Consider the following 24,190-nt stretch of genomic DNA (forward strand, 5'->3'; position numbering starts at 1 on the left):
CGATGGCTTTCTATAACCAACAGCCCTTCCTCAGCCCGGTATGTAAATCCTAACCTATCCCAAATATGCCACAAAAACAGGAGAGTCGCTGGAAACTGTGCTTACTCAATTTTTATAGCCTGCTGCGTTTCTTACATGTAGAGGCAGAGCGGAAAACCCATTGGCACTTTGCTCTGATACGTATATGTAACGCAGTAAATAACTGTGATACTGAAATATTACACCACTGTCCTGCTAATTAAATGAATTAGAAACGACATTTCTTCAGGGGGTTTATAAATAGGGACATCTTAAAAATGATTTTGTTTTACTAATAATGTATATTAGCTTTATTTAAAATAGCTTCCTCTTAAGTTACTTTTCTAAAAGGATACAATAAGAAGCACATGTAGAATTGATTTATAAAGTATGATTTGTGTTGGATACCTGTCTGGGTATCAAATTATGACATTATGGACATAAGAACCTTTCTCATGTTTTTACCGCGATTTCGTACTCTTTTAAGCTTTATTGTTATATATAAAATGCACTGTGTATTATTTTAAAAACTATATGTATCGAATTAAAAGTGTTCTAGTTATTTTAATCAAGCTTTGAAAAAAATTATAGTTGTTATTCTGCATCCTTTTAAAAATCAAGTCGTTGATGTGAATTGTACTTCGGCGTATCAGTATAATGCAAAATTTGTCACCGAGAATAAAGACAGTTTACACTGCAACAAAAGCTGTTTCCTTATATGAGATATTTTTGTTTTGGCACGTCGTATTTTAAATCTTTGCATAATACATTAGACCAGTCAATCGCGTTTTTTGGCTTTGTTAGTACAACTATAACTAATAAAACGTTTTTATTATACTTGTTACGATGGCACAGATCGCGTTTTCCCGAGCCGATTTTTTCAGGAAATGGCGTTTGGTGTTTTTTTAATTTGAGGGTGGGGAGGTTGGGGTGTAGGTTTTGAGTGGGGGGGGGGGCACCATAAATTGGAAGTCGTTATGGGGGAGTCAGTTGGGGACGGTAAACCGGCCAGATCCTCCAAATTTAAATTAATCTTTAATCCTTCTGTTAACCACGTGAACGAAACCAGTTACTTCTTGTTTTTAGCTTTGTGTGTCTAAGAGGGGAGAGATAAATACACTGAAACAAGTAGTAAGTAATAAGTTAATAAGTAAGAAGAACAAGTAAACTCAACGTTTCGGCTGTGGAGCCTTCTTCAGGCCCTCACTCCTGAAGAAGGCTCCACGGCTGAAACGTTGTTTTTTTTCTTCTCTTTTCAGCATGGAATAAACCTATTGTTCCTTTGCAGCCTATGCATGCTGACACAGCTACTCACCTGAGATTAATACATATTCTTCTTTCATTTTTTGAATAAAAAAAAGAACATCCTTATTTCGAAGAGGATCTTTCATATAACTGTTACAATTTATAAACCTTCCTCCTGGAACATGGGCTTAATAAGGGTCCTCCTGCGAGTTATATTTGAGTTTCAAAAGTTTCTTCTAGAATGTATGATTTGTCCTCTGCCTTTTGGCAAAAGAGATCTATGCAACATTTGTGCAAGATTTGCATTTGGAAAGATTAGAAACATCTGCATTTCACGTGGTTTTACACATGCACAAAAGCAACAGTCAACAGTATCAGGGAACTTTTTAGAGTAATATGTACTGCTATTTCAGCAGGAACATACTGACATAATCCATTTCTGACAATGGATAGCTTGTGAGAAATATTAACAGTTGCATACTGAGCACTTTCAATGGGACCTTCACTGCCACAGTTTCCAGGAAGTGGGTACTGATATGCTTTGTGGCATCAAAGAGTTCTGCTTTTTCTGTTTGCATTATTTGTTGTGCAAACAGCATGGAGCTCCTTTCTTTAGGTTGTCAATTGGAATGCATAATGCTTATTTGCAATACAGTGAATTGTCATGAAAAGGACCCCTAATTTGCTGCACTATGAAGCACACTGCTGTGTGTCTGGTTTTAGTGGGATTGCTGTGCTTTTAGGATTGCAGATCTCTTGGATGTGACATATCACAGTGGCTCTGCTGCTGTTAAGTGGTATTGATGTTTTTCACCTGCAGGGTTCCATTTGCTAATTGTGCCCTCTTTCCTGGATGTGATCTGACAGCCTCTTAACTCTGGTAGCAAACAGAAGCATCTGACATTGTACATATGCCACTTCCTGGCCAGCGAGAATGACAACACAGACAACTAAACTCACCGAAGTGCCTTGATATGGCTCTGCTCTGAAGGGTGCCATGTGAGAATACTGGTTGTTTGAAACTGGGGTGGCATGGTGGTGCAGTGTGGTTTGCATTGCTGCTACACAGCACTGAGGCCCTGGGTTCAATGCCTGGGGAACTATATTTGTGGAGTTTGAATGTTCGCCCCATGTTCGTCTTTCCTCTGGATGCTCCGGTTTCCTCCCACAGTCCAAAGACTTGCTGGAGGTGAGTTGGCAGCTGGGAAAAGTAGTGAGTCTGTGTGTCTGTGTGTCCCACCCAGGATGTACCCTGCCTTGCGCCCCTCGCTTGTCGGGATAAACGCCCGCTCCCCAGCAGCCCTGAGCCGGGAGAAACAGTTAGAAAATGGATGGGTGGATGGTGGAAAACAGATTGACCAGCCTGTCCTTGATCAGTAGCTGCTGGTTCACACTCTTCTCTCCTGTCTGTGTGTTTCCTCAGAAAATCCCCTTCACGGGCTCTATCCAGGGGGGCCTGCAGGAAGGGAAGGCGATCACGGTGACAGGACGAGTCCTGCCCGGTGCCGAGAGGTGGGTCCCTCTCTGGGGGGAGGGGGGTTCCCCATTGACACACGCCAGCAGGCGTTCGACACACAAACGCCAAGTTGTAAAGGACCGACTGGGCGAGCAAAACCACAGCCCGAGCAAATGGGCCGTTTGCAGTTGCCTCCCTGCGGGACGGGAGAAGGGGGTTTACCTGCTACTGGATCTGGAGGCAGCAGCTGGGGCCCCGGAGCTTTTAGGGTTCGGGGGTCCCGCAGTGTCACAGTCCTTGTGGGTGCGTGAGGTGGCAGCTCGAGACCGCTCCTTGGATGGGCTGCTTGGGGGACAGAAGCCCCGATCTCAGCAGGAAGCATCCCTGGAAGGGGAGAAATTAAAAACAGTGAATCCTGCAGGGGATTACAGTGCTTGTGAGCAAGAGGTCTCTGGCCTCTGTAACCCACAAATTGACAAAAACTCCTAAAAGTGGATTCGAGAGTCTGATAAACAGCTGTAGGAAACATCACTGCAGGTGAAGAAGGTGCCACAAGTAACTGAATGTGTATGAATGATTTACATACAATACATATTCACATGAGGATATTTACTGAGGGATCGTTTTGTATTCCCAGTAATAATCCTGAGTGTGCCAGTTATAATCACGCCATCTTTAAGACTTTTACGATGATCTAATTACGTTTCATATCTTAAATATACAAGAATGTGGGCTGACCCAGAGGCCTGAGAGACGCTTCCTCTGTGCTGTGTGTAACACGCCCTGCATTGTTAGACCAGAATATCCCTCTGTGTCAGTTAAATGCGGTTCCTCAGGCCACCTGGCCCTGGAAGAGCTCTGGGAGAGGGCCTCCATGTCGCCTCTGCCCCCTCGACAGGTTCCACGTGAATCTGCAGTGCGGCTCCCGCAAGAACCCACGCGCCGACATCGCCTTCCACTTCAACCCGCGCTACGAGGGCTTCCAGGACTACGTGGTCTGCAACACTCTGCAGAACCAGTCATGGGGGGCAGAGGAGCGCAAGTACGAGATGCCCCTGGCCAGGGGTACCCCCTTCACCCTCATGATCATGGTCAACCGTGACACGTACATGGTGAGGAGAGGATCTTGCAGTTCGTTCATCATCCTGCCCGTTTATTAACTTGTGACTTTGGTCATACTGTTATATCTGGCTACATGGTGAGAGAAGTATCTTATTGTTCGTTATATGTTATTAAATGTCTATGTTATGTGCATGTTAACCTATTTTAAACATGCTTATTTATTGTTCTGTGGGTTCTGTTATACTGTACTTTATATGGCTGGGCAGGTGTCTCTTGTATTGGTCTGAAGCTTCTAACTTTTGATGCTGTAACTGATGTTTTTATTGAACAGGATTTGGAAAACTACGATCTGAAAGATGAAATGAGATTCTATGTATTGTGTAATAGAATAACATCTTAGATCATAACCTTTTCTTTCACTGGGTTTTTTTTGTGTAAATGTTCTGTCTGAGCCAGACAGAGGGAAGTTTGGGCGTCGAGATGTCAGTTTTCCTCTTTTTTGCCTTCCTCTTTGTGTGCTGTGGCTCCTGCCCCTGCTTCTGTCCCACCGACTGAACCAGGTGGCCGTCAACGGAAGCCACTTCCTGGACTTCAAGCACAGGATCTCCATCAGCAGTGTGGACACCATCTCGGTGGAGGGCGGCGTGGAGGTGAACTCCATTGCATTCCAGAACCCCATGGTGAGCAGCACGCAGCCCTGCTGAGGGCCCGAGGGGCCTCCCCCGCCCTCCCCGGTCTCCTGGCTGCTGCAGTGTGGAGTATGGAGTGTGGCCGGGCTTTATACAGTACCTGCTACCTGTAGTCCATCTCGTACTTCACTCTTACCTGCTGCTTCAGGGTTGTGTGCTGAGAGGGCTTCTCGTCTGTTCGTGTAACAGTCAAGAGCACTGTAAACCGGCCAGGAGAGGTCAGGGGTCGTTGAAGGGCGAGAATTTGCAGTACGTAACAGCTCTGTGCTTTGCCCTTGGGATGGCTGTTGGTGGGAGGTAGTAGAAGCCCTCTGGAAGATGGAATGTTAGAAGCTGTGGGAATGTGTGACGTAAGGGACCGTATTAATTACTATCGATAAATACAGTTATTGAGTCTAATCATTCGAACCTGCGGACATTCTGAAGGCACAGAAAGTAGGGCCAAGCTAATTGTTCTTTTTGTGTCCCTAGCCTCAGTTTGCTGCTCAGCCTTCCTTCCCAGTAAGTACATACAATTATACTGACGTCACTAAGATGGCACTGAAGTTGCTTGGCTCCCATAGGCTTGGGCTTCCACTGAAGCACATCTAGCGGGGCTTTTAGTCACAGGACTAGCGCTGATGACACATACCCGTGTCTGCCATGCTGCTCCAGTACTGTTCACTACGCCTTTTTAATCTGCTTTGTGTTTTTGGTCCACAGTGCTAGCTGAAGGGTCAAGACTTGACTGTTACAAGAGCTACCACAGTGCTAGCCCCAGCGAACTGTTGTGTCTCCTGGGATCATTTTAAAATGCTGTTGTTTAGCATTCGATTTGTTATTTTTAGTGAATACTTTATATGTTTCATGCAGGTAGTTGGCTCTGGTTATGATCACACCAGCACAGGCTGTTAGAATTTTCTCATTGGCCACCACATAGAGCAAAGGCAAGAGCCAGCCTGATTGTACTGTGAACTGTCACTCCGCCAGTGTGTGAGAAATGGAGCAGTGCTTTGTGTGTAGCTAGTGGGAATTTCATTAAGGGTGCAATTTTACTTACAGGTACTGCAGGGCAGAAACCAACCTAGAAACCAACCTAGAAACCATCCTAGAAACCAACCTAGTAACCGATCACATCTCAAACAATTAAGTACAATAATGTTACTTTGTCAAAAGAGCTACTCATCTGATGTCCCTTTCGGTCCACTTGATTGCAGTACTTTGATATGACCAGCTCCCCAATTGCTATACTGATTAAGGGGGCAGATAAATACTTTTTCTGCATGGGAGTGGATGTGAAGTGTCACAGGCCTGAGTAGCTCTGCTGAGTGTAAGCATGCATTACATTCGGTGGAGGATTCTCGGGGACACTGCGGTATACTTCTGAAATCTCACTTTTAAAGTCTGGTGGAGGTGTAAGCAATTTCATCTGCTGGCCAGCATTCCTGTGGAGCACTTGGGATACCTGGTAAGAGCTCCTGCACGAAGCAGAGATCGGGGTTGTTATTGCGGATGATGGTTTGGGTTTTTTTTTACTAAAATTTAAAGGAAAGTAAAGCAATTGAAATCATGTTCAACACAGAACGGGGCCTTGGGATTGATTTCTTACTCGATCTCTAAGCTTTTCTAAAAAAATGCATTTGTATTGATTTTTTTTACCTGTAATTAATTGATTACACCTCTTTTTTCATTTTAGGTTTCCTCTGCATTTGCTATGCCGGCTTATGGAATGGTTAGTATGAATTTATGAATAAAAAGACATTTAGTACTTTGTGTCACTTTTATTTTCCAGAACAGGAATCTGGAATTCTCAAAAAAACAAAACTTCTCACTTCTCAGTATTCAGTCCCTCCTCTACACAATACAGGTTTCTAACTTTCACGTGCGAATAGATCAAGATGTAAGTGCACAGTTGCTAATTTTGCTTTTACTAACGAGACGTTATCTGTCACAGGAAGGTATTTGAAGTTGTTTCCCTTTTGGCTTGCCTGAGCTGTTTTTTATTTTTCTTGTTTTGTCGAAGGTTGTGGGCTTCTAACGAAGAGAAAAACTCTTCTGCAGGTTTTCTGTGTCTGTCCCTGTGGTTAACTAGTAAATGTTTGTGTTGCAGGAATAAACCGAATTTTATAGAAAAACAGTTCTCGTATTTAATGTCCTTGGCTTACCATGAAGGAAGAGACGTGTGCCACCATCTGTAGCTCTTTCTTCAACAGCTTTAATTGACTGCGGTAATAAAGATACAGTAACGAGTTCTTCCTTCTCCATTGCAGCCACCTCCTGCCTACACTCCTCCACAGACCTACGTGAGTACCATTTCTGTGTTAAGCGCAGTGCCAGTTTGAGATTTTGAGGAGGGTTACCAGTTTTACAAATGAAAAACTGGAAATGTCTTTTTTTCTGTACGTAACGCTGTACCAACCCGGATACAGCCAGGATCACTGCAAAAGAGCAAATGAGACGGGCAGGGTGGATCAGCTGTGTGCACTCATGCCCCACAGCTTTTGGGTCCTGGGCTTCGATTCTGTCCTTCTGTGGGGAGGCCGCATGTTCCCTGTGTGTCTGTGTGAGTTTACTCCACACCTCCCCCGGACACACTGGCGTGGATAACTCTGATGGCCTGTGTTACTGAATCTGAAGGTTCACATACTTGTTTACACGAGGATATTAGCTGTTGTGTTAATAAACCAAATTTATTTGGTCCTACACATAATCAGGTCTTTTTATGATTTTTAAGATGATCTAATTATATTTTAGTTCTTCTATATATCTTATACGTGTGGGGAGCACATTTCTTCTGAAATGTCTGTATTGTCAGGTTTGTTGAAGGCAATGGAAAGGAGTAGTGAAAAACTCTTAACATGTAGAGTAAAGAGCAACAAGAGCTCTGTCTCAGGGCAGTTCCTCTGTTGAATCAGTGACTTGGACTCCACAAATTGGCAATAGGCTAGATGTTTCATTTAGAAACTTTGGCTTGTTTAACAGGAGAAGGAAATTACAAAATGTTTAAGGAATGAAAATGTTTGCTTAGCTGCATTGTGAAATCTTACTGAGCTGGGGTCATTCAGAGGTCAGCCTGGTGCAACTGTGACAGAATGAAGCTGTGAAGAACTGTGGTGAACCCTGACAATTCAAAAGAGACACCAGGATGATTGTTGTCCTTAGCAATTGGACGGAGCCAATCTGATCACCCCCTGTAACGCCTTCTGGCCAGACAACGAGCTGCTGCCAGACCACACTCTCAGTAGCGCACCTGTAAAGTGTAGTAAGAAGAAGTTGAATTTTATCAGCTGTCTGAGGAAGTGAAGGCGCTGCTGTGCCTTCATTGTAGCTCCAGTTACATGCTGGGACCACATTAAATCATTAGTAATGAAGGAACCCAGGAACATGAAGCTGTTAACCATCTCTACAGCCTCCCCACTGATGTGAATAGGCTTCTTTTGTGTTTCAGTGCTGTGGTTTTAACCCTGCTCGTAAGAGACACTCGTCTCTTCTGGCCTGAGGACTTCATTCCCTTCATTTAAAATAGCTACTGGCTCATTTACACCATTTCCAGTGTTTTCAGCTCTCGACAGGGAGAGAGGGTTCAGGCAGGTGTTTGAATCCACGACTGACAGCTGGGCTGGAGAGGAGACCCTGAGAGACAGGGGTCTTTCAGCCCCTGTGGTAATGTTCTGTGTGTCCCCAGGCTGTGCCGTATAAGACCTTCATTCCCGGAGGCCTCTGTCCTGGCAGGATCATCACCATCCAGGGGCGCGTCAGGCCTCAGGCCAGCAGGTCTTGTACCTTTTGTGTTGTTTTTTTTTTCCGGTGTGCAGAAGTGGCCTTGCAACCTCAGACACGCGGCAGTAACTGAAGAATTCTCTTATTTCTTATTGAAGTGGAGGACATTTAGCAGATTCGACACAGTAACTGGATTTCAACATCTGGTTAGCACTTGTGCTCTTGGTGAAAGCTTTTAGGGTATTCTTCTCTCTCCTGATGCCTGTCCTAGAGGAGGGGGCTGTCTTGTACCTGTCCCGTACCTGTCTCCTTCCTGTCCCGTACCTGTCCCACACATGTCCTGTCTCATACCCATCTCACCCCTGTCCCACCCCTGTCCCGTACCCAGCAGGTCATGGCCTAGAAAGCCAGCATGGCCTGCTGCTCTCAGTCTGCCGCTGACCACTACCTTCCACCTCGCCAGGTTCCACATCAACCTGCGCTTCCAGTACGGGATCGCCTTCCACTTCAACCCCCGGTTCGGCGAGAACACGGTGGTGAGGAACACGCAGCTGCAGGAGAAGTGGGGCCAGGAGGAGCGTGGCGGGAGCATGCCCTTCATACCAGGCCACAACTTCCTGGTACAGCTCTTGTCCTGCGCCTTTCTTACACAGAGCAGGGCTGCGGCTCCGAATGACCCTGGAGCAAGATGGGCAGGGGCGTGCACTGGGGCGGGCCAGGAGCGTGAGGTGTCTTCAGGGTTCAAACCGTATTTCCACAGCTCGTCACTTTGATGTGGCAGAACAACATGAATTTAAAGTCCCAACTCAAACCAGTTTTGTTTACTGACCACTCGTGGTATCACTGGTCTGGGTGATAACACAAAGCATTTAGTACAGCAAGACACGGCGAATATCTTTTTATTAAAACATATTGATGGGCATTAAAACCACAACAGAGAAGTACTGCTACCCGCTGTAGGTGCTGGGTTGTAATGCCTCTTGATATATACCTTTAAGAGATATAATTTTTTTATATAGCTATTATTGGGTCGGAAAACAAAAGCAAGGAAATTATGAGTGGATGGAAGATGCTTCTGTTTTTTTATTTCCTCTCAGAAAGTAAAATACATCCAGTTTTTCTGTTTCTCAGGTGTAAAACCAAGACTTATCCAAGCCCCTGTATTATTGTGTTAAGTTATAGAGAAGATGCTTTTCCCTTGTGTTGCTCTGCCCTGCTGCTGTTGCGATGGAGGGCAGCCAGCGCTGAGCTGAGGCCTGTGTTCTGTCTCGCAGGTGGTAATTATGTGCGATAGTCAGTGCTACTCTGTGGCAGTGAACAGCAGTCAGGTGTTCACCTACCGCCATCGCGTCTCTGAGCTGCAGAAGATCGACATCCTGGAGGTGGATGGCGACGTGGACCTGACCTCTGTGACGTTCTGATACCAGACTCCCTGAGCTACAGGCCACACCCCCGCAGCAAGATCAGCAAGACAGAGCTCACCGATTTCTGCAGGCAGCCACAATTATGGTATTTTTCATGCTGTGTTTTGTTTGTGCTTACCTTTCTATAGTAAATCTACCGGGCTTCGACGGATTTTTTACCTTCTTCAGCTGAATAAAAGTGTAAGAACAGTTGTCCAGCTGTATACCATGGTACAGTTTTCTTTTTGACTTTTCATGTCCCAAAAAGGCACTGATCGGATGTGGGTATTTCAGATTATGGCTAGATCAGCAACTTGATATCAATGCTTGCCTCTAGGTTTTGGGATAATAATCGCGATTAAGTACGTAAACTGCATTTTGATTCCCCCCGATCCAGGACTGTATCCTGTTTAAAAACTAAAGCCAATGATCTGCTTTCAGCACGGATTTATTTTCCCTGAAAATTCATACACCGCAATACCTCAGCAGTACTCCATGCTTTCTACTGGGCCAAAGGCATGCAGGTCCTAGCGTTGGCCAGTTTTTAACTTTAGGGCACAGCGCCACTTAGTGGCTCCAATGTGCAGTGCCTTGTCATTTGTGCTGAATCTGAATTGCAAAAAGTCTTGTTGCTATTTTTACCCTTTCTGCAGTACTATTTGGAGAGCCAGCACTTCACCCTGTGCTGAAACTGATGAATCAGCCACAACTGAAGCGCATGACTTCATATTCCAGTGAACAGAACAGATGGGTCTATGAGGCTGGATAAGTTAGTGATAAATAAGGTAACCACTGAGGAGGGTACAACACAACTTTATTATATCAATAGCTAATAAACATCTTTTAAGTGTAAGAAAGATCAGATCTGAAAATAATCATGAAAGTACAACAATCACACACAGAACCTTCACACACATTTTTTTTTGGAGACGTTATAGGAAATTAAAATGTTTTAATTCTGTCTCATTTATTTCATCCAGGAAATAAGTTTAGGCATTAAATCTCTGCATCTTCTTCAAAACGATTTTTTTTTCTAATTATAATTTCTAATTCCAGTTTTGTAAAAAAAACAATCTATAGTCTCCCACTTTTTTCATGGTTGCAGTCTCGTCAGTTCTTGAGTAAATGCTTAAAAACAAACTCGCTGAGAACACCCTTCTGGTTGCCATTTCGACTGTAAACAAGCGTTCTGTCTGTGGCAAGATGCTAAACTGGCTTAATCTATTATCAGTACATTCAGAAATCAACCCCACCAGCAGAGAGAGCTCCAGTCACATGAAGCGCAAAGATAAATAGGAGGTTTTTGGAGTTGAAACGCACTGCTTGCTGTGCCAGGGGATCTATCCACTTAATGAGTGTACCTGACCCGTGTCTGAGGTTTAACTGAAGTGGTCATCGTCAACCAAGGGATTTCACAGGCCATGTCCCAGGATCACCTCCAGCCTGAACTCCAGCACAAACACCTGGATTCATTAGTTATTCTGTTCAGTTGTAAGAAATGATGACCCCCCAATCAAACCAGTCTTGTTTTCACGGACTATACTATACGGCATAAAAGTGGTCAGTAAAGACAACCTCTGTTTAGAACAGTGACTCCCAACCCTGTTCCTGGTGGATGCCTGTATCTGTTTTTTTTTTTTTTTGTTCCGTTTTCTGGGGCTGTAGCATAGGGGTCGAATTTGAGCTGAACAACCAGGTCTAAGCCGCCAGACGGCGACGGAGCACCAATGATAGAAATGCATACCTTTCATTCTCCCGAGGAAATCGGCAAACCGCCTGCACCTGCGAACGCCAGATCCCTATATAAGGATTGACTGGCGATCCAGCCTCGTCTACATGACCCTCACTGTCACCTGGAAAAGGGGCTGTGAGTTTTAAATATCCCAGGGAGAGCTAGAGTTTTTTTAGGAGGATTCTTAAGGAGTCCGAAATACTCCAATGAGGGAATAAACAAGTTTAAACAGTAGCAGTTTCGGTCGCTTTCCGTGTCGGGTCGCAGGTAAGAAGGAAGACGGTTAAATAGCGTCCCCGGCCAAACGGAATCGACCGACTGAGGGAATTTCCCACTGCTACTGGTTTAGGGTACACCTAGGATTTCTATTATATTACGTTAAAAAAAACAGTAACTTCGAAGTTAGGTTTATATAAGATAGGGAAGTGAGCGTAAAATCGGGCTGGTTCCCTGGATTAATTTCTTTCGTTAGGGTTTTTACTGTGTTGCGCTAACTTCAAAGGGTGGATCTGCCACAGTGACCCATTTTTAAACTGGCTTTCGGGCCTAAAAAAAGTTTAAAGGGTTTTGAAATGGCAGAACAGCCCAGCATTGATACCATGGCGTGCTACCTGAAAAGTATCCAACTGGAGCACTGCAAACGGCACAAATATCGTGGACTAATTCGTGCTGGGACAGTAACGCTAGAGTATGCACAGTATTTTGAAAACCAAGGATGGAGTAGAGAAGTAAATGGGGCTTAATGAGCGAGTAGCTCAATGAAAGGTGAATTGGCACCAGTGATTGAGTCATTTGGAACAAAAATCAGATATAGGGATCCCCAGCTCCAAGTCAGGGGCTGAGAATGCCCGATTTAGATGATGCATTACTGCGTGCTACACAGGCTAGTGGTGGTCCTGTTGGCTTGTATACATCCATGCTATGCAGTACAAACGAATCTATAGCTGGAACTGAGCTCTTGAGTTTCAATTGGACATGGATAGGTGTAACTGATTTAAACCAACAATGCTGGACAGTGTAGCTGGGTGAAACCTACATTGTGGTGTTCAGTCCATTCAAACTGGATGTAGTAGTTTATGCCTCTACACGCTAGCTGAAAAATGGAGACCGAGCTTGACAAATTCACACAGCTCCATCCTGAGCAGAGCAGGTGCTGTACAAAATGTATTTTCTTAAGTTTTGCCATGTGGACATTCCAGGTTGGTGGCTTATATTTATGTCCTTGTGCTGCTTGTACCCGATGGTGAACAAAACCTTTACCAACAAAGGAGAGAGAAATTCCCTGAGAGGATACATTTACCTACAATGTTGCATGGTGGCTAATTAGTCCTATCGTAATATAAAAACCCTGTGCATGCAGGCAAGTCTTTGTTAATGCTGCCCACTACAGGATTCACATAAAAACTGCATGTGTGTTTTCCATGCAAACCCAGGCTGAACAGCTGAAGTAGCCCATAAGATTTAAGATGTGGCTCTGCTGTTCCACAAAGCAGTACCATTAAGCAATCATACTTGTTGCTGGTATTGCACAATCCACACAGAATTCCCAAACTCAAAGGATGCACTTGCAAATGTTTTTTTTTTTAACTGAATGGAATTTGCTAGGGTTTCAGCCCATCGACGAAAATGACCACTGTAGAGCTGTTTGAGACTGTTAAAAAGAATCACTCACGAGCAGACATGCATGCAGTATCTGAACTGGTACCGAACGCCATATCCTCGGATGTCAGCGTAATACCAGAATCGGTTCAAATGAGAGACCGGTTGTTCGGCTCATTTAATTCAATTTAATTAAAATAAAAATATTGGGTCTGATCACAGGAACTGCAGAGACTACTTTAGTAATTTATCCCAGGTCCAAAGAAACATTGCAGCCCCTGTTTCCAGAGTGTCTGTTCTGCATGTTAAAATCGGCACAAAGTCTCTACTGGTCTGATGCCATTTTTCCAGAAATGCAGTACACAATGGACACTGGGACTGGTTGGTACAGTAAGAACCGTACTTAAAATTTATCTTCTGCCTGTGTGTTGGGGGGGAAAAAGGTGTGGGCTGTTAAAAAATAAAGTTCACACTCATCCCATGGTGAAGTAGTAATATAAGAACTGTGTACCTTTAAACTCAGTATACAAAGTACTAACAATTGTTTAAACAATTAAAGGAAGCTTATCACAACACATTAGATACAGTTGTCTCAGTATTAACACTTGGGACAGCGAATAGTAATAGTGTCCATTTACAGAGCTGTTTTTACATGAATAAAAAAGTTCTCAGCCATCAGAATAGTGTGACAGGTCAATCTAGATCCAATTCACTTGACAGGGCAGATACAAACAGGCCCCTGACTTCAAGATCACAATCTGGGCTACAGAATAAGAGTAATAAACAGAAGATGCTGAAGATCAGCTCCACTTTTGCTGTTACCAGCTGACAAAATACATACATGCCCTCACACAGACAACAGACAAATCTTTTGAAGACTGTACAGGACGTGTGATGTGCTGCCCTGTGCCACCTGTGATTTCGTAGCTGAGTTGTGGTGAATGTCTTTGATATGGAAGACATTTTCCCCATCACCTGAGATAGAGCAGAAAAGACCCAGCTTCAGGTGAGGAGTCAGCACCATTAAGGACATCCTGTGATGAGAGGGGTCTGGTATCAGAAATCACTGACTCATTCTGGAAGATGTAAAAAATAAGCAGTCATTCAGCACCTCGGCGTACTCTACAAAAGGCAACCAAACACATCTCAAATTGGCAAAGGTTTCCACCAATTTCTCAAGCCAAAAACTAAAACGGCAACCAGAAATGAGAAGCTATCGATGTAACCTTCCCAGGGACAGAGAAATCTATGATAGGCTGACCCTGGTATTATTCTGAAGAAGGAGATCCAGCAACAAACGGCAGACCCATTAATATCTGCTCTTTTGGTTAGGTGTGTCCCCAAAAAAAGCTGGAATAAAAAAAGCTTTCTGGATGGCTTTGCAAGCACCCGGCAGCTAGGAGGTAGTTGTGCCTGCTTAAGAGAACCTGACTGCCTGCTCTTCCAACTGGCCCCATTTCATCGCCTTTCCTGTGCCAGTGATATGAATGTTTTCGGCACACAAATTGCAAAGTGCAAAGAACCAGTCCTGATGACCGGAGTGACTGTAGCTTTGGGTTTGAGGGATTGGGCACACGGTACTGCACAGTAATGCCTCTGCATGCTGGGGGCCAGAGGCACACGACTTTGTTTCTCAGGGTTTAGCATACCACAGTGCAGAAAGAAGGCAGAGCTCCACTGCATGCCACCCGACTAGAGCTACAGAGGCATTGCACACTGTAGTGTGCTTCTTTCCAGCTTGTAACAGCAATGCATAAGAGCTCTACGATATATCATTATGCTGGTGGCCAGTATGAAAGCCTCATTCCAGTATGGTGCTGGGCCCTAGCCTCTGCACACACAGTGGAACAGTCCTGTCACCTCCCAGCACATCCACTTATGGGGTATGAATTTCAGGCTCTCTACAAGAGAACCTGCTGCATCAGAGTCTGTTTGGTGTGCTTGGTACTGCGCTGCACACACACAATCACCATCCTGTGCATTCAGTGCCTTAAAGAGTCTGCAGTGAAAATAAGGCAGCAATATATTTTTTTATATTTTCACTTCATTCCTCTTTCTTTAGGATGGTGGGGGAGAGGGGTGCCACATTCTGCCACATGAATCCAGCTCCTTCCTATACAGTGTCGCATTCAAAAGCCATTTTTTAAGCGACACTCCCTGGTTTTGCAGATACATCAAACTGTATCTTATTCATATTCACACTGCAGTCCTCACAGAGGCATGGTTCAAAGATTGGAAAGCTTTCTCCTGTCTTCTCATTTTCAGCTGAGAAATTCTTTGTTCGACTACAGAAAATGCACAGCTGTCAGTTACTAGTATTACTGGCTTTGAGCTAAAAATATACCTAGTAATTACAATTCTAACAACAATAAAAATACTTGCTTCTGTCTAATGGAACATCTCTCTCTGGTGATAATGTTGTTTTAATGATATGAAAGCTACACTTAACAACAGTCCAGGAATATTGAGGATATGACAATGCTATTTCATCTGAATATGTTGAGTTCAACGAGTGTTATTTAGAGTGCTGGACGGGAACCTGGGACCAGCCTGCAGAAATATGTCAAAAGTGTAGATTAATGAAACTTACACGGACCGATGGAAACACAATTTCCCCTAAACATGAGAGAGCTTCAGCTATGCTGGAATTTTAATGTACATTGCAAACAGGTGTATGGCATCTCAAGATACTTCTAAGCAGGCTCCACTCTCTGACCTGCCAGATGTCATTTTGTTATTAAAATTAGATTCAGAACAGCACCTGCAGTACAGTGGCACATCAGGAGTTGGGAAGAATTTTCACCTGTGTGTAGACAGTGTCTGGCTCCAACAAAGTCAGTATCTCCCCAGTTTTGCCATCGGAATCAGTCCATCTTCACAATGTTAAAAGCCAGACAAAAGATTAGTGGAACCTCACTGAATTTCACAAACTCTTGTGCGAGTTTCAGCACTGATGCAGAGTGCATGGCTGCATGCATTTGATTACAAACAATGAGAATTTACTGTCTCATTAACTTGGGCATCTGGTTATCTCCCCAGATAGCCAAGGATTAAGGCTATCCCAGTAACATCCAGGCAGATTCCTGTAGAGCCTTTCTGGTGTTTAAATATAGGGTAATAACATTGAAAACAATTCTATGACATGGTAAAGGGGTTTGCTTGATTTATATTTCAAAATCAAAGAGGATTTAAAGCATAAAAAAAGAAAATGAAGGTATTAGTCCAGAACCAGAGAGATGCTCTGCTAGCTCAGTGCAGGGGGCTGTGGTGTTCCTTCCACTGTAGGTGTGGTAGGAAGGGTATATATTCCCATGAGGTTGCCCACGATTGGCTGGCCAGCATACAGGAGGAGGAGGCAAGTGAGCTGCCATGTCACCGCCCATGGGTCATTTTGCTGTCACCATGGAAACCCTGAAGTGGCCAGGTCAGGAAAGATCTGAAAGCAATAAGCACAGGAAGAACCTGGGTCAGCCAGACGAGCAGAGCCTAATGCAACTACAACCAGTAGATCTTTCAGAACAGGGCCCACTTCCCCACCGCGGCATTTAAATACAGCACTGGTCGCTCTCTACTGTACAAAGGGGTGCTTTACTCATTCCTTTGAAAACGCACCATGAAGCAAAGAAGTGTAACAACACTTTACTTTTACCTCTAATGCTGCCTATTTACTGAGCTGTTGTATGGTCATTCCACTAGTTTTGCATGTAAGTTTCAGATTTTATACAAAAAAAACCTTCAACAAAGTGCAAAAGAGCTTCAAAGCCACAGTTCAGTTCCCTCTGGACTCCACACCTGGACGAGGCGAAGACAGTCAGAGAGCACCAGTACGCTCACCACACACCAACTAACAGTGGGGTGGAAAACAGTAACGAAACCAGTTCAGACAAGGAGATTATTAGGAGGCCATAGCTGGTAAAGGCCAGGGAGGAAGTTGGCCAGGGTGAACACCCCTACTCTTTTTGAGAAATTCCCTGGGATTTTTAATGGCCATGGAGAGTCAGGACCTCGGTTTTACATCTCACTTGAAAGATGGCGCCATTTTTTACCGCCTGTCACTATACTGGGGCATTAGGACCCACTCAGACTGCAGGGTGACCTACTGGCCCCACTAACACCTCTTCCAGCAGCAACCTTAGCTTTCCCAGGAGGTCTCCCATCCAGGTACTGACCAGGCTCACACCTGCTGAGCTGCAGCGGGCTGCCAGTTGCGAGTTGCAGGGCGATATATAGTAGCTGCTGATAACTGTTAAACGTAGAAATTGGTTTAATGCAGTAGCGGGCATACCTTTTCCCAAATGTGTTCACTGTCAAGCCCATCCTACAGTCCAGAGTGATGAACTGTGTGTGTGTGTGTGCTAATCAACATCATGGCGCCACAGATTAACCACGTAAAATTGACTGAAATGGGTCACCCGATCCTCACAGTGGATCTCAAGGAGCCAGTGATGAATCGGTGCAATCGCTGCAGATGGATCAAGGAATCTGAGCTCTGTCTCACCATGACAATGCTTCCTTGTGAAGCTGCTCCTCTTCCTGAGCGACTTGACGTCTTTGCTGGCCCTCTTCTTCTGGGACAGAGACAGAGACGGGGTGTTCGGGTTAAACTGGGACCTGCAGACGAACACTTAGCTCTGCTGGCCTCCTGGGGCACAGTGGTATAGTATTGTAGTGCTACACTCTGGGTTTAGCTTTAAACAATGTAAATCGCACTGAGTTCAAACATGTACCAAGTTCATATTTCCCCCCCATTTTCTCCTTGTATCCTATTTCAGATTAAACCTTACGAACAGATAGCGCTGCATGAACTGCCCCTTGCACAAACTATAAAGAATGCTTTAAATAATTGTAATATGTCGGCAACACTTCGTTGACTGTTTTTGCTTTCAGGATTACCACGATGGCGATAGAAGCGGTTTAAAAGAGCCGTAGCTCAGCATTTTACCACAGGAGTTTCCTTCAACGTCGTCTAAAAGGTTTGCAGTGGAGGCTGCCGTGCCCAGCCTGAGAGAGGCGGTTAAAGACAAAAACAAAGTCAAGACAACTGACTGCTGAACATTTCCTGGTATAAACAAAGGCCATTTCAAGTGTGTCAATATGCAATACTGTGACTGGACTTCCAAAAAAAACACAATGGGCTTGGAAGCACTTTTGGAGGTCCTGATGCTCCCAGATTATAACAATAATGTTAAGATCGGCTGAGAGCCTAAGAAAATGTGATGTGATGTATCTGATATGGTTTCAGCCAAGCAAACCTATATCTCTTCAGTGAAGTCTACTGCATCCATACATCCATACATCCATACAGTGGCTATGTGTTCTATAACTATAATGTCAACCAGACCTGGGCTGCAACATCTGGGCAGGTAGAACTCTTTCAGCGGACCATCACTCTCAAAGGCAAGTTTCAGGAAGCCCCGGTCCAGCCCGAGGAGAGGAAGGAACAAGGATACGACTGGTGTTTCAGAGTTCTTCTCTTTGTCTTCCTCCTTTTGGTCTTCTCGGAGAAAGCCCTCGCGATTTCAAAAAGCTTCTTCCTGGTAGCTGCAGAGCACAGCATTCGGTCAGACACAACTTGGAGGCAATGACGGAACAGGACCAAACAGACCTCTCCTAATTGCAGACTATCCTGAAGGCACAGGCAGTATCATTGTCTCTGTAGAATTCGGTCATGCTCAGCTCTTGTGTTTAAGAGAGTTGGCAGGCAGGACACCTCTAGCGACTCTGGCTTTGATTGCTCTGTATTTAGGCTAAACATGTTTGACAGCTGGACTTGTGATGTTTTCAATGTCCAGATCTATCGATTCTGTATGTGTCTCCTGTAAAACAATGTTCACGGTAACACAGGAGCCCCCTCATGCTGTATCCGTGTTATACAAAGCACCAAAGGAAATGGCCTACGCTTTCAGAGGTGGTCTCTGAGAGAATGACAGGGTCTCTCTGCTAAACTCTCTGGGAGGCCTTTTGAAATAAAACTGATTTTGAAATTCACTGAACCCCAAAATTAACTTCCGGCACCCCTACATCTCCTTCTTGTATGACCTGCGAGTGTATCCTGTAAATGTGCCGAGTGCTTGTCCACACGTTTCTACTCATGATGACACAGGAGATACGCAGTGCAGTACCTTACGGGTCAAGAAAGGCTGAATTTAAAAGCACAACACAAACTGGATACTGCTTTCCTGCTGTGGGGTACACAATCCCTCTTGAAACCTTGACTTCTGTCCTTTTCAGCCTCTTGCCGATGCAACTCGCATTTGACCAAATACATATATAACAAAAGCAAGAAAGGAAAACTAAACCAGTGTAGGCAACCTCTCGCTAGCAAATGATTCACAACCAGAATGACATGCCCAGGGGACTCTAGGATAAGCAGAAATAGAAAAGGAATGTATTCAGTCTCCAGACCCAAAAAAGAGGACACTTACATTTTCCCATGTGCTTGAGCTTATCTCGGAACAAGGCATCATCCGAGACGGCAGTACAGGCCTCCCCGGATCCCGAGGCACAAAGATCACCTGCAACAAACACACTAATGTGACACAGAAATGGGCTAACAGACACACAGGCCTGGACTACGTCAGGTGCATTTCTAGCTTTAACTGCCCATGTGTGGCTGCAGGCAGCAGGAGATGTAACCCAGGTGCTGAGTGCAGGGTCATTATGATGTCATAATAGCTCCCACTGGAGTCAGTTATAGAACTGGTGATCTGATGCTGGACAGAGTATAAGTGGTGCAGATATGCATTTTCCTCCTCTGAGCGAACTTTTGGTCTGCCGAGACGGTATTGCCAATAAGAATCCAGATGGAGTTGCTCCCCCGATCAGACATTCTCCAGCTGAAGTGATTTTATAACCCAGTACATTATCAGGACACTGAAAACGAAGGCTGTAAAAGAGTGCATAATGAGAGCCTGGTTTGAATATCTTTAAATGAGAAGTTCACAGGCTTAAAGATTTAGCAATTCAGGGCCGTGTTTATTGAGCTTGCTCAGCATTTATGGTTGTTAACTTTGTAAAATACATCATATAAAGTTACCTATGCTCTATGTACTGTTTTTACTTCTGATTCAACAGTACCATGGTATGCTACACAGTCTGTGTTACAGACATAATTCAGACTCTTCCTCTTTATATGGCAGAACTCACTAGTCTAAGGAATTAGCAACCTGACCCTAAGGATGAGGCATAGGACCCCCTGTCTCTGCAAGGAATGAATCAGGGAGCCGCTACAAGGGTGAAGAGGGGGTCAAGGGGAAGATGCACGAAGGTGGGGCCTTTGCAAAAGTTTGCAACAAATTCCTAATGGTGCTTCGCAGCCGTGAGATGCCTTTGAGACCATATATGAACCAACTTCAGTGTGAACATGAAATACCCTCCTACTGCATGGGTCTCCTTGCCAAGCAGCATGATCTTGGATCATAAAGGTTACAAAGAGAGGAGGCCTTCCAACCCATCATTAATATCCCTCAGATCTAATGACTTTATCCACTAGTGTTTTCTTGAAGGAAGCCAAGGTATCAACTTCAACAACAAGGCTGGGAAAGCCTGTCCCACACATTGCCCTTTTGGTTAAGAAGTGTCTCCTGTCCTCAGATTTAAATGCGTTCTGCGTCTGTGTCCTCTATTTCATGTTTCCTTGCTCGTCCTAACGAAAAGCACTGAGAATTTTAAATCTGAATTGTTGAATTCTTTGCGAGACTACAAAGCTTCAATTCATGTAATTTGGTGACTTTTCTCTGGACCTATTTGCAAAGTGGCAATATTTTATGTAACGCAGTGACTAAATCGGCACAGTTCTCTAAACAAGGTCTTGCTAGTGAACTGTTCTACACTTGACCCACTGAAGGTCTCTTAGAAGACCATGCAGGTGTCCTACGAAATCAAAATGAACAATGGCAAACCCTGTGTCCCAGCTCTTTCAAGTCTTTAGCTATACCTTTATTCAACCCTTAACAGTCACAAAAGGTATGAAATCTTTAATGGTTACACGCTAATTGCATCGGCACGACAAGCACATGATGGTCCTCACAGGCCTGGGAATTGGTAAGCTTGGAAGAAATCTTAGCACACGGCGGAACACAAAAATGGGTTGTGGTACATCAGACGAAGACTACTGTGACTTATTTCTTTAAGATTTGTGCACTGGATTCTGAAAAAGGCCACTGCACAATTTGGCCCAATGATCATTTAACTTTTAATATGCAAGATAAAGAAACTTGATGCGTAATAAACGTCCATATGCAGAAGCTGTGCTGTGTTTAAGATCACAGGAATTACAGCCACTGGCGTGACACTGCAGTTCATTTGGAAAAATAGCTGCAGCGAGGCTGGGTGGTGGGCTGGAGAATTAAATGATATCTACCTGCTGTGGAATTCTCCATGCTAGCTGATGAATGATTGGATCGGGATTTCTTTGATTCATACTTCAGCCGATCTAAAACAGAGAGAATGGATGTTATGATGGCAATGACAGAACAAGACAGTGGGCAGCAGAGTCAGCAGCTTCAGGCTTCATTTGGTGACCAGGTTACAACTACGTCGGGGATCTCTGCCCCAAATGGCGCCCGTTAGAGTGCGGAAGCTGGGTAACTGGACACCAGCGATAACGTTGCAGAAGTGGCTGTGAGTTGTCCTGCCAAAAGCGAAAGCGTTGGTCAATTTGCAACGAGAAAACACCAGCTTAATGAGACATCAAAGCAGACAATTCGGCAATGACACTGCTGACTGCAAAGTCGAATTTTTACATTTTTACTACGCAGGACGTTGAAGTGATGGGAAAGACAGACGAGACTGAAGCAGAAGGCTTGTGCGATGATGTAAAAAAGACTGAACCGTCGTTGCCCACTGCCTCACATCAGTAAAGAGGGCTCTCAAGCACCTGGGCTGACTCTTTTCTATTGCCACACACCCTAAAGACAGTACATGGCAAGATGGAGCTCTGATGGGCTCAGGTTACACAGGGTGGCCCCCCACCCTGCCAGAAACCAGTGCTGGGCTTGGGGGCCCGCCCCACCTCTCTCCAGCGCGATGAGGAACTCGCGGTTGCGCTGCAGCTCCCTCATGAACTCTTCGTTCTGCAGGAAGAGGGCGATGCGCTCGTCCTCCAGGTACTGCTTCAGCTTCCTTTCCTGCTCTGTAGCCACGGTCACCGGCGCCAACTGCTGCGTTACCGACGACGACGACGACGACGAAGATGACGAGGCCGGCGGGGGGAGGCCCCCCTGAGACTTCTGGGAGGGGACAGACATGAGAACTGATCAAACGCTGGTCGAACCCCTGGCACCGTTGACCACCGCATCACTCGCCAAACGCCAAGCATGCTGCTGGTAAAATAAACCCTCTTGGATAAAAGAAAAGTTATCCAGCCCTTGAGTTAGTTCTGATCAGAATCCATTTTAAGGGTTTTGCCCAAATTGGGAAAGCTTGCCCTTGGTAGTCCGACAGTATCTACTGACGGCTTCCCCTTGCACAAGAAAGGAAAAATAGAAACAACTTTCCAACAGATGAAAAGGTACGAAGTAACAAACAAGAAGAGATCATTCAGCCCATCTAGCCGTTTTTTGTAAATGAGACAATTTGGGCCGAAGGATCCAGAGATTTAAAGGAGTCACACATATCAGGAATGGCACATGCAAAGACAGCTGCAGGAGGTCTCTGGCTTTATTCTCTTTTATTTTACTACGCCAGTTGAGGAGAAGTTCTGGATGCCCCAGGCATAGAGGGTATTTACTGGAGCAAGAGGAATCCAATACCTTGTTTAAGGGTATAATAGCAGCACTCCACCTGAGATTCGAATCTGCATCTCTCTGGTCCAGATTCCTAGCCAGTACACCACAATGCCTTCTGATGCATCAAAAGGCGTATTGCTCCCTGCAGAGCAGTGAAGGAACGTGGACGACTGGTACCTGCACACTGTCCATCTGCTGGGGAAGGATGCGCAGAAAGTCGTCTGGCAGGTTGCCGAGCAGCGGAGGATTCCAGTTCCTGTAGCTGCGCTGGGGCCGCGTGGCTGCAGGGGGCAGGGCGTCAAACCTGCGGGGAAGCAAAAGGCGTCGCTGGGGTCTCGCTACCTCTCGCAGCCTAGCCTAGCCCCCCAGCCGGCAGGAGGAAGCCTCCCCAGCAATACCCTGAGCGCATCGGGCTTGAGCACAATTAACCCCCACTCATCCCCAGGTTGTGCCTTCCCCCTAAATCCCACTGCCGGGGCCTGCTCTCAGACTGCCTTCTCCCTCCCATCCTTGAACCCACTGCTGAAACAGATAGTGATGAGAGGGGAGTGCAGATGTGGTCAGCTCTCCTCTGCAGCCGTGTGATCTAGAGCTTCATTACCTGTCAGGTCCGGTGACTCATAGCGGTTATCTCTGTCACTGACAGGGCCCTCCCAGCCAGGAGACCAGGAGCTGTAATTGCCCCAAACTAACACCAGATGGTGCCATAAACAAAACTGACCTATTTCTTGGTAAATATGCATAGAACTAGAATATAGTTTTAAACCTCTGTTACTACTCGCTCCCTTAATGCATTTTTATTATGTCTTTTTAGTACGTGTTATAATTATTAACATTTACATGGCCTAGTTCTGCAGTATGCAGCTTCACCATTGCACAAAGATTTGGCTAATAAGCCCATTAAGCAAAGTGAATAAAGTTCAAAATTTAAATCTCTGTTTCAGCCTTTTTCATTTCCCGCCCCCACTCTTTCTTTGCTCTAGGCCTTGGAAATGAACCTCTCTTATTCAGTTATTAATATTTCTTCCCTGCCAGCTGCCCTTCAAACTCCCTCTCCTCAGCGCCTCATGGCTGTAAGCCCACCCCTTCCTGTTTACCTGGGAGGTGGGGTGGGTGGGGCCTCAGGGTACTTCCTGTCATAGATGTGCATGTCGTAGGTGGGTGGGGAGTAAACTGGGGGGGGCTCCTCATCAGAGCTGTCTGGCTCTAGAGTGCGCTCCAGAATCTGGAAAACATGAGAGGCACATAAGGAGAGGAAGAGTCTGATGAAGGCGGGATCGAAGAGTGAATCGAACGAGATGACACAGCGTGCTTGTCTCCAGACTGGGTGGCAGAAAGAGCTTTAGAAGCTTCAACTGGATTAGAATGAATATACTCCACATTGCAAGCCTACAAACAAGATACCAGGTTCAGATAAACATTAGCTCACAAAGCGGAACAGCAGAGAAACAGATCCTAAGTTAACATCGGCTATTGATTTCTACTATTAAGAGACATGATTGACTCGAGTCTTGGGACCGAAATGTTCCTCGCCTGTTCTGGGGAATCCCCTGAGTTTC

At 45.1% G+C, this 24,190-nt stretch overlaps 2 protein-coding genes across 7 annotated transcripts in view; one reads left to right on the forward strand and one right to left on the reverse strand.

The window, feature by feature from the left end:
* LOC102683212 (galectin-9-like) lies at positions 1–9,796 on the forward strand. Of its 2 annotated transcripts, XM_015367456.2 has the most exons (11): positions 1–38; positions 2,687–2,775; positions 3,618–3,831; positions 4,342–4,461; positions 4,942–4,971; positions 5,512–5,595; positions 6,146–6,181; positions 6,720–6,752; positions 8,135–8,223; positions 8,633–8,789; positions 9,444–9,796. In XM_015367456.2, the coding sequence occupies exons 1-11, from the start codon at positions 3–5 to the stop codon at positions 9,588–9,590; spliced, it is 1,035 nt and encodes a 344-aa protein (XP_015222942.2). In that variant the 5' UTR covers positions 1–2; the 3' UTR covers positions 9,591–9,796. The 2 variants fall into 2 exon arrangements, with proteins under 2 accessions (XP_015222942.2, XP_015222943.2); XM_015367457.2 differs by lacking the exon at positions 5,512–5,595.
* A 573-nt stretch (positions 9,797–10,369) lies between these two features.
* Positions 10,370–24,190, reverse strand: part of cuedc1b (CUE domain containing 1b) — a 36,343-nt gene continuing 22,522 nt past the window's right edge. For 4 of the 5 annotated variants that reach the window (XM_006641048.3, XM_015367452.2, XM_015367453.2 and 1 more), the window contains exons 3-11: positions 23,729–23,856; positions 22,809–22,935; positions 21,917–22,133; positions 21,266–21,337; positions 19,329–19,418; positions 18,354–18,444; positions 17,846–17,904; positions 17,402–17,471; positions 10,370–16,339 (exon numbers count right to left, since the gene is read on the reverse strand). In XM_006641048.3, the coding sequence (XP_006641111.2) occupies position 16,339; positions 17,402–17,471; positions 17,846–17,904; positions 18,354–18,444; positions 19,329–19,418; positions 21,266–21,337; positions 21,917–22,133; positions 22,809–22,935; positions 23,729–23,856 (855 nt within the window). In that variant the 3' untranslated portion in view covers positions 10,370–16,338. The remainder of the gene's footprint in view (positions 16,340–17,401; positions 17,472–17,845; positions 17,905–18,353; positions 18,445–19,328; positions 19,419–21,265; positions 21,338–21,916; positions 22,134–22,808; positions 22,936–23,728; positions 23,857–24,190) is intronic. The other variant, XM_015367454.2, reaches the window with a different exon arrangement.

The sequence above is a fragment of the Lepisosteus oculatus genome, chromosome 26 (assembly GCF_040954835.1).
Source record: "Lepisosteus oculatus isolate fLepOcu1 chromosome 26, fLepOcu1.hap2, whole genome shotgun sequence".
NCBI lineage: Eukaryota > Metazoa > Chordata > Actinopteri > Semionotiformes > Lepisosteidae > Lepisosteus > Lepisosteus oculatus.